Source organism: Mobula birostris, chromosome 17 (assembly GCF_030028105.1).
Source record: "Mobula birostris isolate sMobBir1 chromosome 17, sMobBir1.hap1, whole genome shotgun sequence".
Taxonomy (NCBI): domain Eukaryota; kingdom Metazoa; phylum Chordata; class Chondrichthyes; order Myliobatiformes; family Myliobatidae; genus Mobula; species Mobula birostris.
Window position 1 is genome coordinate 36,738,153 of NC_092386.1, and position 14,321 is coordinate 36,752,473.

The 14,321-nt window shown below is 42.4% G+C and overlaps 1 protein-coding gene across 1 annotated transcript in view; it reads left to right on the forward strand.

Moving 5' to 3' along the window:
* ostf1 (osteoclast stimulating factor 1) overlaps window positions 1–14,321 on the forward strand; it is a 49,424-nt gene that overhangs the window by 7,217 nt on the left and 27,886 nt on the right. The window contains exon 2 of the mRNA XM_072281542.1: window positions 2,740–2,786. Within this exon, the coding sequence (XP_072137643.1) occupies window positions 2,740–2,786 (47 nt within the window). The remainder of the gene's footprint in view (window positions 1–2,739; window positions 2,787–14,321) is intronic.

Below are 14,321 nucleotides of genomic sequence, written 5' to 3' on the forward strand. Positions count from 1 at the left end.
CGGTACCCCACTAGTCACTGCCTGCCATTCTGAAAAGGACCCATTAATCCCCGCTCTTTGCTTCCTGTCTGCCAACCAATTTTCTATCCATGTCAGTACCCTATCCCCAATACCATGTGCTCTAATTTTGCTCACTAACCTCCTATGTGGGACCTTATCAAAGGCTTTCTGGAAGTTCAGGTACACTGCATCCACTGGCTTTCCCATGTCCATTTTCATAGTTATATCCTCAAAAAATTCCAGAAGATTAGTCAAGCATGATTTTCCCTTCGTAAATCCATGCTGACTCGGACCTATCCTGCTACTGCTATCCAAATATGCCGCTATTTCATCTTTTATAATTGACTCCAGCATCTTCCCCACCACTGATGTCAGACTAACTGGTCTATAATTGCCTGCTTTCTCTCTCCCTCCTTTCTTAAAAAGTGGGATAACATTAGCTACCCTCCAATACACAGGAACGGATCCAGAATCTATACAATATTGGAAAATGATTACCAATGCATCCACGATTTCTGGAGCCACCTCTTTAATTACCCTGGAATGCAGACCATCAGGCTCTGGGGACTTATCAGTCTTCAGTCCCATCAGTTTACCCAACACCATTTTCTGCCTAATGCGAATTTCCTTCATTTCCTCCGTTACACTAGGTCCTCTGGCCACTATTACATCTGGGAGATTGTTTGTGTCTCCCCTAGTGAAGACAGATCCAAAGTACCTGTTCAGCTCGTCTGCCATTTCCTTGTTCCCCATAATAATTTCACCCGTTTTTGTCTTCAAGGGCCCAACTTTGATCTTAACTAATTTTTTTCCTCTTCACATACCTAAAGAAGCTTTTACTATCCTCCTTTATATTCTTGGCTAGCTTACCTTCATACCTCATCTTTTCCCCAACCCCGTATTGCCTTTTTAGTTATCTTCTGTTGCTCCTTAAATGTCTCCCAATCCTCTGGCTTCCTGCTCATCCTTGCTATGTTATACTTCCTCTCTTTTATTTTTATACTGTCCTTGACTTCCCCTGTCATCTACGGTTGCCTCTTACTCCCCTTAGAATCTTTCTTCCTCTTTGGAATAAACTGATCCTGCACATTCTGTATTATTCCCAGAAATACCTGCCATTGTTGTTCCACTGTCATCCCTGCTAGGGTATCTTTCCAGTCAACTTTGGCCAGCTCCTCCCTCATGGGCCCATAGTCCCCCTTGTTCAACTGTAATATTGACACTTCCGATTTTCCCTTCTTCCTCTCAAATTGTAGATTAAAACTTATCATATTATGGTCACTATCTCCTAATGGCTCCTTTACCTCGAGTTCCCTTATCAAATCAAGCTCATACACAACACTAAATCCAGAATTGCCTTCTCCCTGGTAGGCTCTAATACAAGCTGCTCTAAGAATCCATCTCTGAGGCATTCCACAAACTCCCTTTCTTGGGGTCCAGTACCAACCTGATTTTCCCAGTCTACCTGCATGTTGAAATCCCCCATAACAACTGTAGTATTTACCTTTGTGACATGCCAATTTTAACTCTTGATTTAACTTGCACCCTATATCCAGGCTACTGTTTGGGGGCCTGTAGATAACTCCCATTAAGGTTTTTTTGCTCTTACAATTTCTCAGTTCTATCCATACTGACTCTACATCTCCTGATTCTATGTCACCCCCCCCCGCAAGTGACTGAATTTCATTCCTCACCAACAGAGCCACCCCACCCCCTCTGCCAACCTGTCTGTCCTTTCGATATGATGTATACCCTGAATATTCATTTTCCAGCCCTGGTCCTCTTGCAGCCATGTCTCTGTTATTCCCTCAACATCATACTTGCCAATTTCCAACTGAACCTCAAGCTCATCCACTTTATTTCTTGTACTCTGTGCATTCATATATAATACTTTTAATCCATTTAAAGTAATACCTTTACTCCCCTCACCTTTCACATCGATTCCTATTGCAGTTGGCCATACTCTCCGATCCCTTCCTGAGCTTTCTGCCCCGTTAATTCTGTTGTCTTTCTTAACTTTTCTTATTCTCTCTTTCCCTTTAACTCCATCCTTGTATTTCCAGTTCATCCCCTCCCCCCTACTACTTAGTTTAAACACACTCATGTAGCAGTGGTAAACCTGCCTTCTTGCTGGTCCCCCGTCTGTTAAGATGCAACCCGTCCCTTCTGTACAATTCATCCTTACCCCAAAACAGATCCCAGTGGTCCAAGAATCTAAATCCCTGCCTCCTGCACCAGCTCCTCAGCCACACATTCAGATCCCCTATCTCCCTGTTCCTGCCCTCACCAGCACAAGGAACTGGAAGCAAAACAGAGAAAACAATAATAATTGTTTTGCTGCCACAAAACAACAAATTTCACAATGCAAGCCAGTGATATTAATCCTGATTCTGGTTCTTAAAACCAATCAATGGTTTTGATAGTCTACCCATGGAATCACTCCACAGGACACACTGTGTCCTTTTCTTACGTGGTTCTGATCATATTTTAAGCAGGTTATTGCTGGATGGATTTATGATCAAAGGTGTTTTGTGTGTTATGCAGGGCAGGTAGCAACTAAATAAAAACATTCTGACGAAAAACAGTCAAACTCATGCTTTGCAACACAAGACGTGCACACTGAGGGTTTTATATACGTGGGATCTACACGCAGTTTTTGAATATGAAGATTACATCTCACTTTGCTTCTTTGAATAATAGTTCATTGCAGTAATTGCTGTTTTGATTTTTGATTTTCAGGTCAAGTGAAGGTTTACAGAGCTCTGTTTGCATTTGAACCCAGAACAGTAAGTACTTTAATTGAAACTGACAGCTGATTTATGTGTTTTAGAGGGATCCAGAAATGCTTAGAATTTAAATTTAACTGCTTTGTTTCTTCTGTTGTTGATAGTAAAACACATCTCAAAACAGCATTGAGTCATTAAGCACTTAGTTTTTAAATTTGAGTTATGGAGGAATAGGATTTTATAGTTGCTAATATGGTCATGAGTTCCATGTTTGGAGTGAAAAACATAAGGAAAAAGAAAAACAGAAATATGTTCAATTTCAAGTTTATTGCCATCTGACTGTACATGTATACAACCAAACGAAACAATGTTCCTCTGGACTGCAGTGCAATAAAGCATCGGTCTAGTGATCTGAAGGTTGCTAATTCGAGCCTCAGCTGAGGCAGCGTGTTGTGTCCTTGAGCAAGGCACTTAACCACACATTGCTCTGCGACGACACCGGTGCCAAGCTGTATCGGCCTTAGTGCCCTTCCCTTGGACAACATCGGTGGCATGCAGAGGGGAGACTTGCAGCGTGGGCAACTGCCTGTCTTCCATACAACCTTGCCCAGGCCTGCGCCCTGGAAACCTTCCAAGGCGCAAATCCATGGTCTCATGAGACTAATGGATACCTATTTATTTATGCAACCACAAAACACACAGCAGATAAGACAAAATGTTACCATAAATAAGTTAACAACATATAGTTCGAAGTGGATCTAGTGCACAGTGCAGGTAAACAGTACAGTAAACAGCTCACTGTCTTTGTGATGAGACCTCGGTGGTGGCAAGATGTTCACTTGTTTGACAGCCTGAGGGAAAAAGCTGTTACCCAGTCTGGTGGTAGGGATGGTCAACAATGGTTCAGGCCCTTTGTGTACAACACTCCAGGTGAATGTCACAAATGGTGGGGGGAGAGGGGACGGAGACCACAATGATCCTCCTGCTGGTTTTTTTTACTATCCTTGGTATGGTCTTGCAGCCCAATGCCTTGCAGCTTCTGTATCACACAATGATGCAGCCAGACTGGACACCCTTGATGGTACTCCTGTAAACGTTGTAGAAAGACGGATCAGGGTTTCAGCAGGTGATAGAGAAAAAGCAAGCGTAGCAGAATAAAAATGCTTTGTATTTTTTTTTCTTTTCTTTAAACGGTATTACCAAACTTCTAAATCAAACTTCATCGATAGAAACAGGATGAAACGATTGGTTATTTATTGTAAATTTAGTTCTTTATCAAATCTATTAACTATACTTCTTACTTTTACCTACAAGTATATACCAGTCATGTTATATGTAAATAATTTATTAAAATTTTTGACAATCTAATATCTAGTTTTAACTTCAAAATCATTTATTTCTGTAATTTCTTCAATTACAATATGTTATATTTTAATGATTTTTTATGATTATTCCATATTAAATTTTGGAAGTGGACATTTTTGCAGTAGCACACCAGAATTTCAATCTTGATGTCAGATCACTTGTTCGTATTCATTTTACCAATGTTGTTTATTTGAAGCTGATAGCGTATATAGAAGATATGTGCACAACCAGTACTGAAATTGTTTTGATTTCAACAGCATAAACTTGAAAATTCTCTCCCTTCACTTAATCTTCTCCAAAGTATATGACTACTGCAATGCAGGAGAAGTAAACCTGGAGAAAATGCTCTCTTTATTTAAAATGGTTACCCATTTTGTCAAAGAAAAAATTCTTGAATGTAAAATTGTATGGTAAACTGTTTTGAAATAAGTGTGCTTCTAGAAATGGCCACATCTCCCTTTGTACGTGACAATTCGGATATTAGCTCCAGTATTTTCCATTCAAAATTACTAGCTTCAAGACTTAAAGCAGCTGGGAGGCTGGGAATTACCATACAAATTTAGATGCAGAACTTAGAAAAAAAAGCATTTTGTTCCTGGCAAATGGAAATCCTAGCTTGTTGTTCGAGTTAATTTGAAATAATGATTCCCACAGTGGAAATAATGGCCTCCTGTATATTGGTGAGACCCGACGTAGATTGGAAAGCCACTTCACTGAGCACCAATGCTCCGTCTACTGGAAAAAGTAGGATCTCCCAATGGCCACCCATTTTAATTTCACTTTCCATCCCCGTTCCAACGTGTCAGCCCATGGTCTCCTCTAACATTGCGAAGAGGCCGCACTCAGGTTGGAGGAGCAACACTTTATATTCTGTCTGGGTAACCCTCAACCTGATGGCATGAAAATCAGTTTCTCGAACTTCCAGTAATGCCCCCCTCCACTTCTTCACCATTCCCCATTCCCTTTTCCCTCTCTCACCTTATCTCCTTACCTGCCTATCATCTCTGTTGGGTGGTCCTCTCCCTTTTCTTTCCTTGGGTGGTCCTCCCCCTTTTCTTTCTTTCATGGCCTTCTTTCCTCTCCTATCAGATTCCCCCTTCTTCAGCCCTTCAATCAACTTCCCAGCTCTTTATTTCACCCCTCCCAGTTTCACCTATCACCTTGCGTTTCTTCTTCCCCTCCACCCACCTTCTACATCTGACTCTTCATCTTTTTTTCTCCAATCCTGATGAATGGTCTCGGGGTGAAACGTCAACTGTACACTTTTCCATGGATTCTGCCTGGCCTGCTGAGTTCCTCCAGCATTGTGTGTCTTGCTTGGATTTCCAGCATCTGCAGATTTTTCTCTTGTTTGTGATAGGATTTTAAAGTGTTCAGCCATTGTTGTATTGTGTGAAAGCAATTGTACTGAAAGCAGGATGTGCCTGTTGTTGCAATCACTTCCTGTAGCAGACATAACTGATGCAAGCAAGAGCCCTGTGCAATTTTCAGTTCATTTTTAAGTTGATATGATGAGGTGAAATATTTGGGATCTGTTGTATTAGATGGGAATTTTAGCTACTGGTGTGAAAATGAAATCTGCAGACTTCTGCAAGTGTGATTTGCCAAACAGTATAAATATTAATGTTGTGTTAACATACTTTTTGCATGACCTTGACTGAGAAATGTGCATTGGATGACTTTTACTTTCCCTGTTACAGACAATCCCTTTCATGCAATTTAATACAAGCTTGATTTCTAACTTTTTCTAATCCTGAGGGAAGGTTATTCTGTTTTTCTCCCTGACAGATATATCTGACCTACTGAGCATTCCCTGTATTTTGTGTTCTTATTTGTTAGGAGAGAATCTGCAAGTAGTGCGCATATGGAACAGACCAAGGGTTAGAAATTCTAAGTGTTTCTGTGCACAATGTTATCAAATCTTAGTGACAAATTATTTGGGAGACAAAACTAAAGACTTGCCTTATGGATTGTGAAGTTTATGATTTTCTTCTGGGTCTTCCAATGGCATCCTGAGGATCCCAGGTACACTCAGTGGCCACTTTATTAGGTACCTCCTTTACCTAATAAAGTGGCTACTGAGTATCTTTGTGGTCTTTTGCTGTTGTAGCCCATCCACTTTAAGGTTCGACATGTTGTGCATTCAGAGGTGCTGCTCTGCCCGCCACTGTTGTAACATATGGCTATTTGAGTTGAACTAGTTTGGCCATTCTTCTTTGACTTTAACAAAGCACTTTTGCCCACAAAACTGTTGCTCACTGTCATTTTGTCTTTCCCACCATTTTCTGTAAACTAGACTGTTGTGCATGAAGATCCCAGGAAGTCAGCATTTTCCGAGATACTCAAACCACCATGTCTGGCACCAACATGGTCAAAACCACTTGGATCACATTTATTCCCCACTCTGGTGTTTGGTCTGAACAACAACAGAACCTCTTGACCATGTCTGCATGCTTTTATGCATTGAGTTGCTGCCACATGATCGACTGATTAGATATTTGCATTAATGATCAGTTGTACAGGTCACTGGATTAACACTTTTAAAGGCCTCCTCAACCATGTATTTATGTTGATGTGAGTGCCCTTGACTCCAACTCATAGCCATTGGAAATTCCAGTCCAATGCAAAACGTTGGATAATATGGGGTCGTAATGGTCTTAAATATGCGATGGTACATGTGTATGTTAAATATGTGTCCTAATTAGTAGAAATAGTGATTGATGGGAAAGGTAACTTGCCAGTGTCTAAGGCTAATGGTGCAGTTGGAGGGACTTTTCATAGCTCTCAATTTAGATACTTGGAATTGCTCCTGTCTATGAGCTTAATAGTCTTCCACTACACCCCTCCACATATTTGACTGCATATCCCAGTTGAACCCTATAGGATGGTTCTGCTCAACTGCTCCACTGAAAACTCATTATAACTTTTCAGAATATCCTGTTAGGGACTGTTTCATTGTTTCCTAGGTTAGATTTAAATATTAGACAACTCCTGTAATCTGCTTCAACTGCAATTGATCTCTTCTTAAGACCTGTGGGATAGTTTTAATTGTTAATAGCTGGTCATGACATTCGCCCCCTTTGTGATAACTTGAGCCAGTAACCTGCTCAGTTAGCTAAAAATGAATTCCAGTTTTGCCCCTTGAACTCAGTTAACAAGCTTATCATGGTAGGGTTTGAACGTGGTCTTAGATTCGCTTTCCTAGTACCATAATAACTAGGCGATTGTACATGTTTTTAATGAGGTCGTTGATGCTAATTAAATGTTAGGCTGGCTGATACCAGATTGTGGTGAGCCACAACTTTCTGCAGAAAGTTGGAATTCCAGACTGTTGCTTTTGGTCTCACCGCAAACTAGATGACCACTGACTGCCTCCTTCTACTAAAGATTTAACTTGGGCCATACAAGACTGTTTGAAGCCTTGGTATTCTATTTCTCTTGGCCTAAGGAGAGTCTGGAATCATGAAGACCAATATTTTCCATGGTAAATATTCACGCCATCATCTGCTTTGTACAGTACTTGCCTAAATGAGGCAGTTATCTGCCACATCGTGGGCGCCATGGTAGTGTAGCATATAGCACGACACTATTACAGCTCGGGGTGTTGGAGGTTGGAACTCAATTCCAGTACCATCTGTAAGGAGTCTGTACATCCTCCCTGTGGAATGCGTGGGTTTTCCCTGGGTGCTCCAGTTTCCTCCCACAGTCCAAAGATGTATTAGGTAGGTTAATTGGTCATTGTAAATTGTTCCGTGATTAAGTTTGAGTTAATTCAGAATTGTTGGGAGTTTCTGGGTAGGCTCGAAAGGCCTACACTGTGCTATTTTACTAAATAAAATAAAATCTACCAGAGTAGTTTTGCTTAACCTATGACATCAATCACCTAAAAGGTAAAACTCTAGGCATGTGAGAACTTTGAAGTATTTTGCCATTTTTGCACTGGATCTGAATTCTGGAATTTCCTCTTCAAAAGCACACTGGGGGTAAGAATGGGAAGGGGAGTTATTCAAGGGTGCATTCACCAAACGAAGAGCTGCCGTTCAAGAAAACACCTTGGCACCAACGACCAAAAAGCAATTAGAGCTTTCATGTAATGCTATGCTTTCTAAACTGTTAAAAATTCTTGTCTCGCTATGCCTTATCCTTAGCTAACTATATTATATCTATACCATCCACAATCTATATTGACTTTCTTTTCAATATGCAATGTTCATTATTTTCTAAAACTAACATGCCCTCTGCAATTGCCTTCAAATATGTACTTTTTGTACTCCCACCCTCAGCCGAAATCCCCACTTCTCTGCCCTCTAGATTATGTGTGGTACAAGCAGTCTATTTTTTTTTTCCATTGATACCTTTACCAATTTTAAACTTCTCAAAATTTCCATGTTCAGGAACTTTTAAGGTACTTTTGTCAGCCTGCAATCTCCTGGCTTTTGTTTTTAAAACTGGATTTTATCTCCATTTAATATGTTCAAATCGTCCAAGCCTATGTTCATTTGTGCCTCTCCATTGCTTAACATCCAAAAATATGATACAATAGACAATAGGTGCAAGAGTAGGCCATTCGGCCCTTTGAGCCAGTGCCGCCATTCACTGTGCTCATGGCTGATCATCCACAATCAGTACCCTGTTCCTGCCTTCTCCCCATATCCCTTGACTCCGCTATCTTTAAGAGCTCTATCCAACTCTTTCTTGAAAGAATCCAGAGAATTGGCCTCCACTGCCTTCTGAGGCAGGGCATTCCACAGATCCACAACCCTCTGTGTGAAAATGTCTTTCCTCAGCTCCATTCTAAATGGTCTACTCCTTATTCTTAAACTGTGGCCTCTGGTTCTGGACTCCCCCAACATCGGGAACATGTTTCCTGCCTCTAGCATGTCCAATCCCTTAATAATCTTATATGTTTCAATCAGATCCCCTCTCATCCTTCTAAATTACAGTGTATACAAGCCCAGTTGCTCCAATCTTTCAACATATGACATTCCCACCATCCCTGGAATTAACCCTGTGAACCTACGCTACACTCCCTCCATAGCAAGAATGTCCTTCCTCAAATTTGGAGACCAAAACTGCACACAGTACTCTAGGTGGGGTCTCACCAAGGCCTTGTACAATTGCAGAAGGACCTCTTTGCTCCTATACTCAACTCCCCTTGTTATGAAGGCCAACATGTCAGTAGCTTTCTTCACTGCCTGCTGTACCTATATGCTTACTTTCAGTGACTGATGAACAAGGACACCCAGATCTCGTACTTCCCCTTTTCCTAACTTGACACCATTAAGATAGTAATCTGCCTTCCTGTTCTTGCCACCAAAGTGGATAACGTCATATTTATCCACATTAAACTGCATCTGTCATGCATTTGCCCACTCACCCAACCTGTCCAAGTCACCCTGCATTCTCATAACATCCTCTTCACATTTCACACTGCCACCCAGCTTTGTGTCATCTGCAAATTTACTAATGTTACTTTTAATCCCTTCATCTAAATCATTAATGTATGTTGTAAATAGCTGTGGTCCCAAGACTGAGCCTTGCGGTACCCACTAGTCACTGCCTGCCATTCTGAAAAGGACCTGTTAATCTCTACTCTTTGTTTCCTGTCTGCCCACCAATTTTCTATCCATGTCAGTACCCTACCCCCAATACCATGTGCTCTAATTTTCCCCACTAACCTATGTGGGACCTTATCAAAGGCTTTCTGAAAGTCCAGGTACACTACATCCACTGGCTTTCCCATCTCCATTTTCATAGTTACATTCTCAAAAAATTCCAGAAGATTAGTCAAGCATGATTTCCCCTTTGTAAATCCATGCTGACTCGGACCTATCCTGCTACTGCTATCCAAATATGCCGCTATTTCATCTTTTATAATTGACTCCAGCATCTCCCCCACCACTGATGTCAGAATAACTGGTCTATAATTGCCTGCTTTCTCTCTCCCTCCTTTCTTAAAAAGTGGGATAACATTAGCTTCCCTCCAATCCGCAGGAACTGATGCTGAATCTATAGTACATTGCAAAATGATTACTAATGCGTCCATGATTTCTAGAACCACCTCCTTAAGTACCCTGAGATGCAGACCATCAGGCCCTGGGGATTTATCAGCCTTCAGTCCCATCAGTTTACTCAACACCATTTTCTGCTTAATGCGAATTTCCTTCAGTTCCTCCGTTACCCTAGGTCCTCTGGCCACTATTACATCTGGGAGATTGTTTGTGTCTTCCCTGGTGAAGACAGAGCCAAAGTACCTGTTCAGCTCGTCTGCCATTTCCTTGTTCCCCATAATGATTTCACCCGTTCTGTCTTTAAAGGTCCAACTTTGGTCTTAACTAATTTTTTCCTCTTCACATACCTAAAGAAGCTTTTACTATCCTCCTTTATATTCTTGGCTAGCTTACCTTCGTACCTCATCTTTTGTCCCCGTATTGCCTTTTTGGTTATCTTCTGTTGCTCCTTAAAAGTCTCCCAATCCTCTGGCTTCCCGCTCATCCTTGCTATGTTATACTTTCTCTCTTTTATTTTTATACTGTCCTTGACTCCCCTTGTCATCCACAGTCGCCCCTTACTCCCCTTAGAATCTTTCTTCCTCTTTGGAATGAACTGATCCTGCACATTCTGTATTATTCCTAGAAATATCTTCCATTGTTGTTCCACTGTCATCCCTGCTAGGGTATCTTTCCAGTCAACTTTGGCCAGCTCTTCCCTCATGGGTCCATAGTCCCCTTTGTTCAACTGTAATACTGACACTTCCGATCTTCCCTTCTTCCTCTCAAATTGTAGATTAAAACTTATCATATTATGGTCACTATCTCCTAATGGCTCCTTAACCTCGAGTTCCCTTATCAAATCAAGCTCATTACACAACACTAAATCCAGAATTGCCTTCTCCCTGGTAGGCTCTAATACAAGCTGTTTTAAGAATCCATCTCTGAGGCATTCCACAAACTCCCTTTCTTGGGATCCAGTACCAACCTGATTTTCCCAGTCTACCTGCATGTTGAAATCTCCCCATAACAACTGTAGTATTACCTTTGTGACATGCCAATTTTAACTCTTGATTTAACTTGCACCCTATATCCAGGCTACTGTTTGGGGGCCTGTAGATATCTCCCATTAGAGTCTTTTTGCCCTTGCAGTTTCTCAGTTCTATCCATACTGACTCTACATCTCCTGATTCTATGTCCCCCCTCGCAAGTGACTGAATTTCATTCCTCACCAACAGAGCCACCCCACCCCCTCTGCCAACCTGTCTGTCCTTTCGATATGATGTATATCCCTGAATATTCATTTCCCAGCCCTGGTCCTCTTGCAGCCGTGTCTCTGTATTCCCTCAACATCATACTTGCCAATTTCCAACTGAGCCTCAAGCTCATCCACTTTATTTCATATACTTTTAATCCATTTAAAGTAATACTTTTATTCCCTTCACCTTTCACATCGATTTCTATTGCACTTGGCCATACTCTCCGATCCCTTCCTGAGCTTTCTGCCCCGTTAATTCTTTTGTCTTGCTTAATTTTTCTTATTCTCTTTCCCTTTAACTCCATTCTTATATTTCCTGTTCATCCCCTCCCCCCCACTACTTAGTTTAAACACACCCATGTAGCAGTGGTAAACCTGCCTGCCAGAACGCTGGACCCTCATCTGTTAAGATGCAAACCGTCCCCTCTGTACAATTCACCCTTACCCCAAAACAGATCCCAGTGGTCCAAGAATCTAAATCACTGCCTCCCGCACCAGCTCCTCAGCCACACATTCAGATCCCCTAGCTCCCTGTTCCTGCCCTCACTAGCACAAGGAACTGGAAGCAAACCGGAGATAACCACCCTGGAGGTCCTGCTTTTCAGCCTTATTCCGAGTTCACTGAAGTCACGCTGCAGAATTTCTTTCCCCTTCCTCCTGACGTCATTTGTGCCGACATGCACCACCACTTCCGGCTGTTCACCTTCACCCTTGAGGATGCCCTGCAATTGGTCCGTGACGTTCTGGATCCTGGCACCAGGGAGGTAACACACCATCCTTAAGTCCTGCCTGTTGCTGCAGAAACCCCTTTCTGTACCTCTCACTATGGAGTCCCCTACTACCACGGCTCTGCCTCACGTCTGTCTCCTCGGCTTTGTTTCAGCGCCAATTTTTGACTCGCAGACCTGCCCGCCTCTCAGACTGGCAATGTTTTCTGTCCCGACAGCTTCCAAGAGGGTGAACCTGTTTTCAAGAGGTACATCCCCTGGGGTCTCCTGTCCTCCAAGCATCCATCCCTTCCTCATCGTCGCCACCTCCCCCCTCTCTCTTCTGGTATCTTCGGTGTAATGATCTGTCTGTAGGTCCTGTCCAGAAAACTCGCGGTTTCTCGGATGAACCTGAGGTTATCCAGTTGCTTCTCCAGTGCCTCAACACGGTGCTTCAGGAGCTGAACCTGGACTCACTTTCCACATTTGTAGCAGCCAGAGGCACCATCTGTATCCCTGACCTCCCACGTCATGCAAGCAGCACACTGAATCAGTTGACCTGTCATTTCTTCACCACTTCTCACCCTCTCCAACTGTGGCGTAGTCTCCTCCCTTAGCCTCCTTGCCAAAGACTCTCGAGACAAAGACTCGCACTTTTCTCACAAGGCACTTCCCTCGACAAGGCTGCTCCATGAGAGCAAACCTTGATTATATTGGCTGATATTTTGACTAACTCGTTTCACTTGTCACACCTCGGCTGACCTTGAACATTTGTCTTGCAGGCTGGTCTCGACCGGGTTTTAAATCAACCGCTCCTTCTCAGCCAATGCCCTGACTCACTCCTTCAATTGTCGCACCTCAGCCGACCTCGAACGTTTGAATACCAACTCAGATGTATACAAAACAGAGACATGAGACTTCAGATGCTAGACTCTGGAGCAAAAAACAAACTGCTTGAGAAACTCGGTGGACTCAGCAGAATCTGGGGCGGGTGTAGAGGTGGCATGTTGGCAAGGAATTGTTAGCAGCTCAAGTTGACACTCTACAACAGGACTGAGAGTGGAGAGGATTAAGGCAAGGGCCAGCAGGAAGTGGGTGTACCACGAAGGGAATATCCGTTCATCTGCTTTCTCTGCTGTCGCCATTTTTTCCCCACTACTTGGCTGCATCTGCCTTCGCCTCTCCTCAGTGCACCTATCACCTACTGGTCATCTGCCTCACCTGATCCTGTGTCCTTATTTTTTATGCCATCTTTCTGCCCTCTCCACTCAGTTGTGATACAGGATAGCTTGTTTTATGCACTAAAAGACACCTAGGCAATACTTGGGCAGGAATTAATAAGTGGCAAGTAATACTCTACTACAGAAGTGTCACACAGTGACTATCTCAGGAAAAAGTCCACTCACTAACCACTTCCAAGAGCATTACCATCACTGAGATCACCTCTATCAACACTTGACACAACTTGACTCGGTACATAGCATAGCTGGAAGAACATGTCAGAAAAGAGTACCTTGAAACAAGGAATCACCTCCTGACCCACCAAACCCCTCAACACCATCTAGAATACACAAATTAGAGAATACTCTCTAATTGCCTGGATGAGTGTAATGCTGACAACTCTCAGCAAGTTCAGTAGTATCTCAGGTAAATCATCGTGCTTGATTGCCACCTTGTAAGCAACCATAAGCATTCTTTCCCTCTGCCATTGGTGCATACCATCTACAAAATGCACTGCAGTTATTCACCAAAGCTCCTTCGACAGAACCCAGTCCCAAGCCCAGCACGTCCACCATCAAAGACAAGAATACTAGGTGCATGGGAAACCTGCATTTGTAGTTTCCCTTCTGATATGCACACTATTCCTATTCAGAATTAAATCACCGGTCTTTCATTATAAGTGGTTCCAAATACTGGAAATCTGTGCCACTACTGTATGGGAGCGCTTGAAAGACTGAAAGGGATCAAGAAGGGGACTCACCAACTTTCAAGAACAATAATCATTGTTCTTTCCAGCGACAGGCAGATCCTGGAAAATCCGTTAACAAAAGAAGGCTTGTGACCAAAATGGATATTGTTTCTCATTCATGTGAACATATGCGCTTCTCAAATTCAAACAGCTGATAAATGAAGGATAGATGATTAATTAATGTACTTCATTTTTGCAAATAGCAAATTAATGTTCAGTGTTATGGTCAAAACAAACTATTGTCATATTCAATCTAACTTGCGTCCACAAAATGGGGAAATAGATGCTAATCACAAGCTGTTTTTT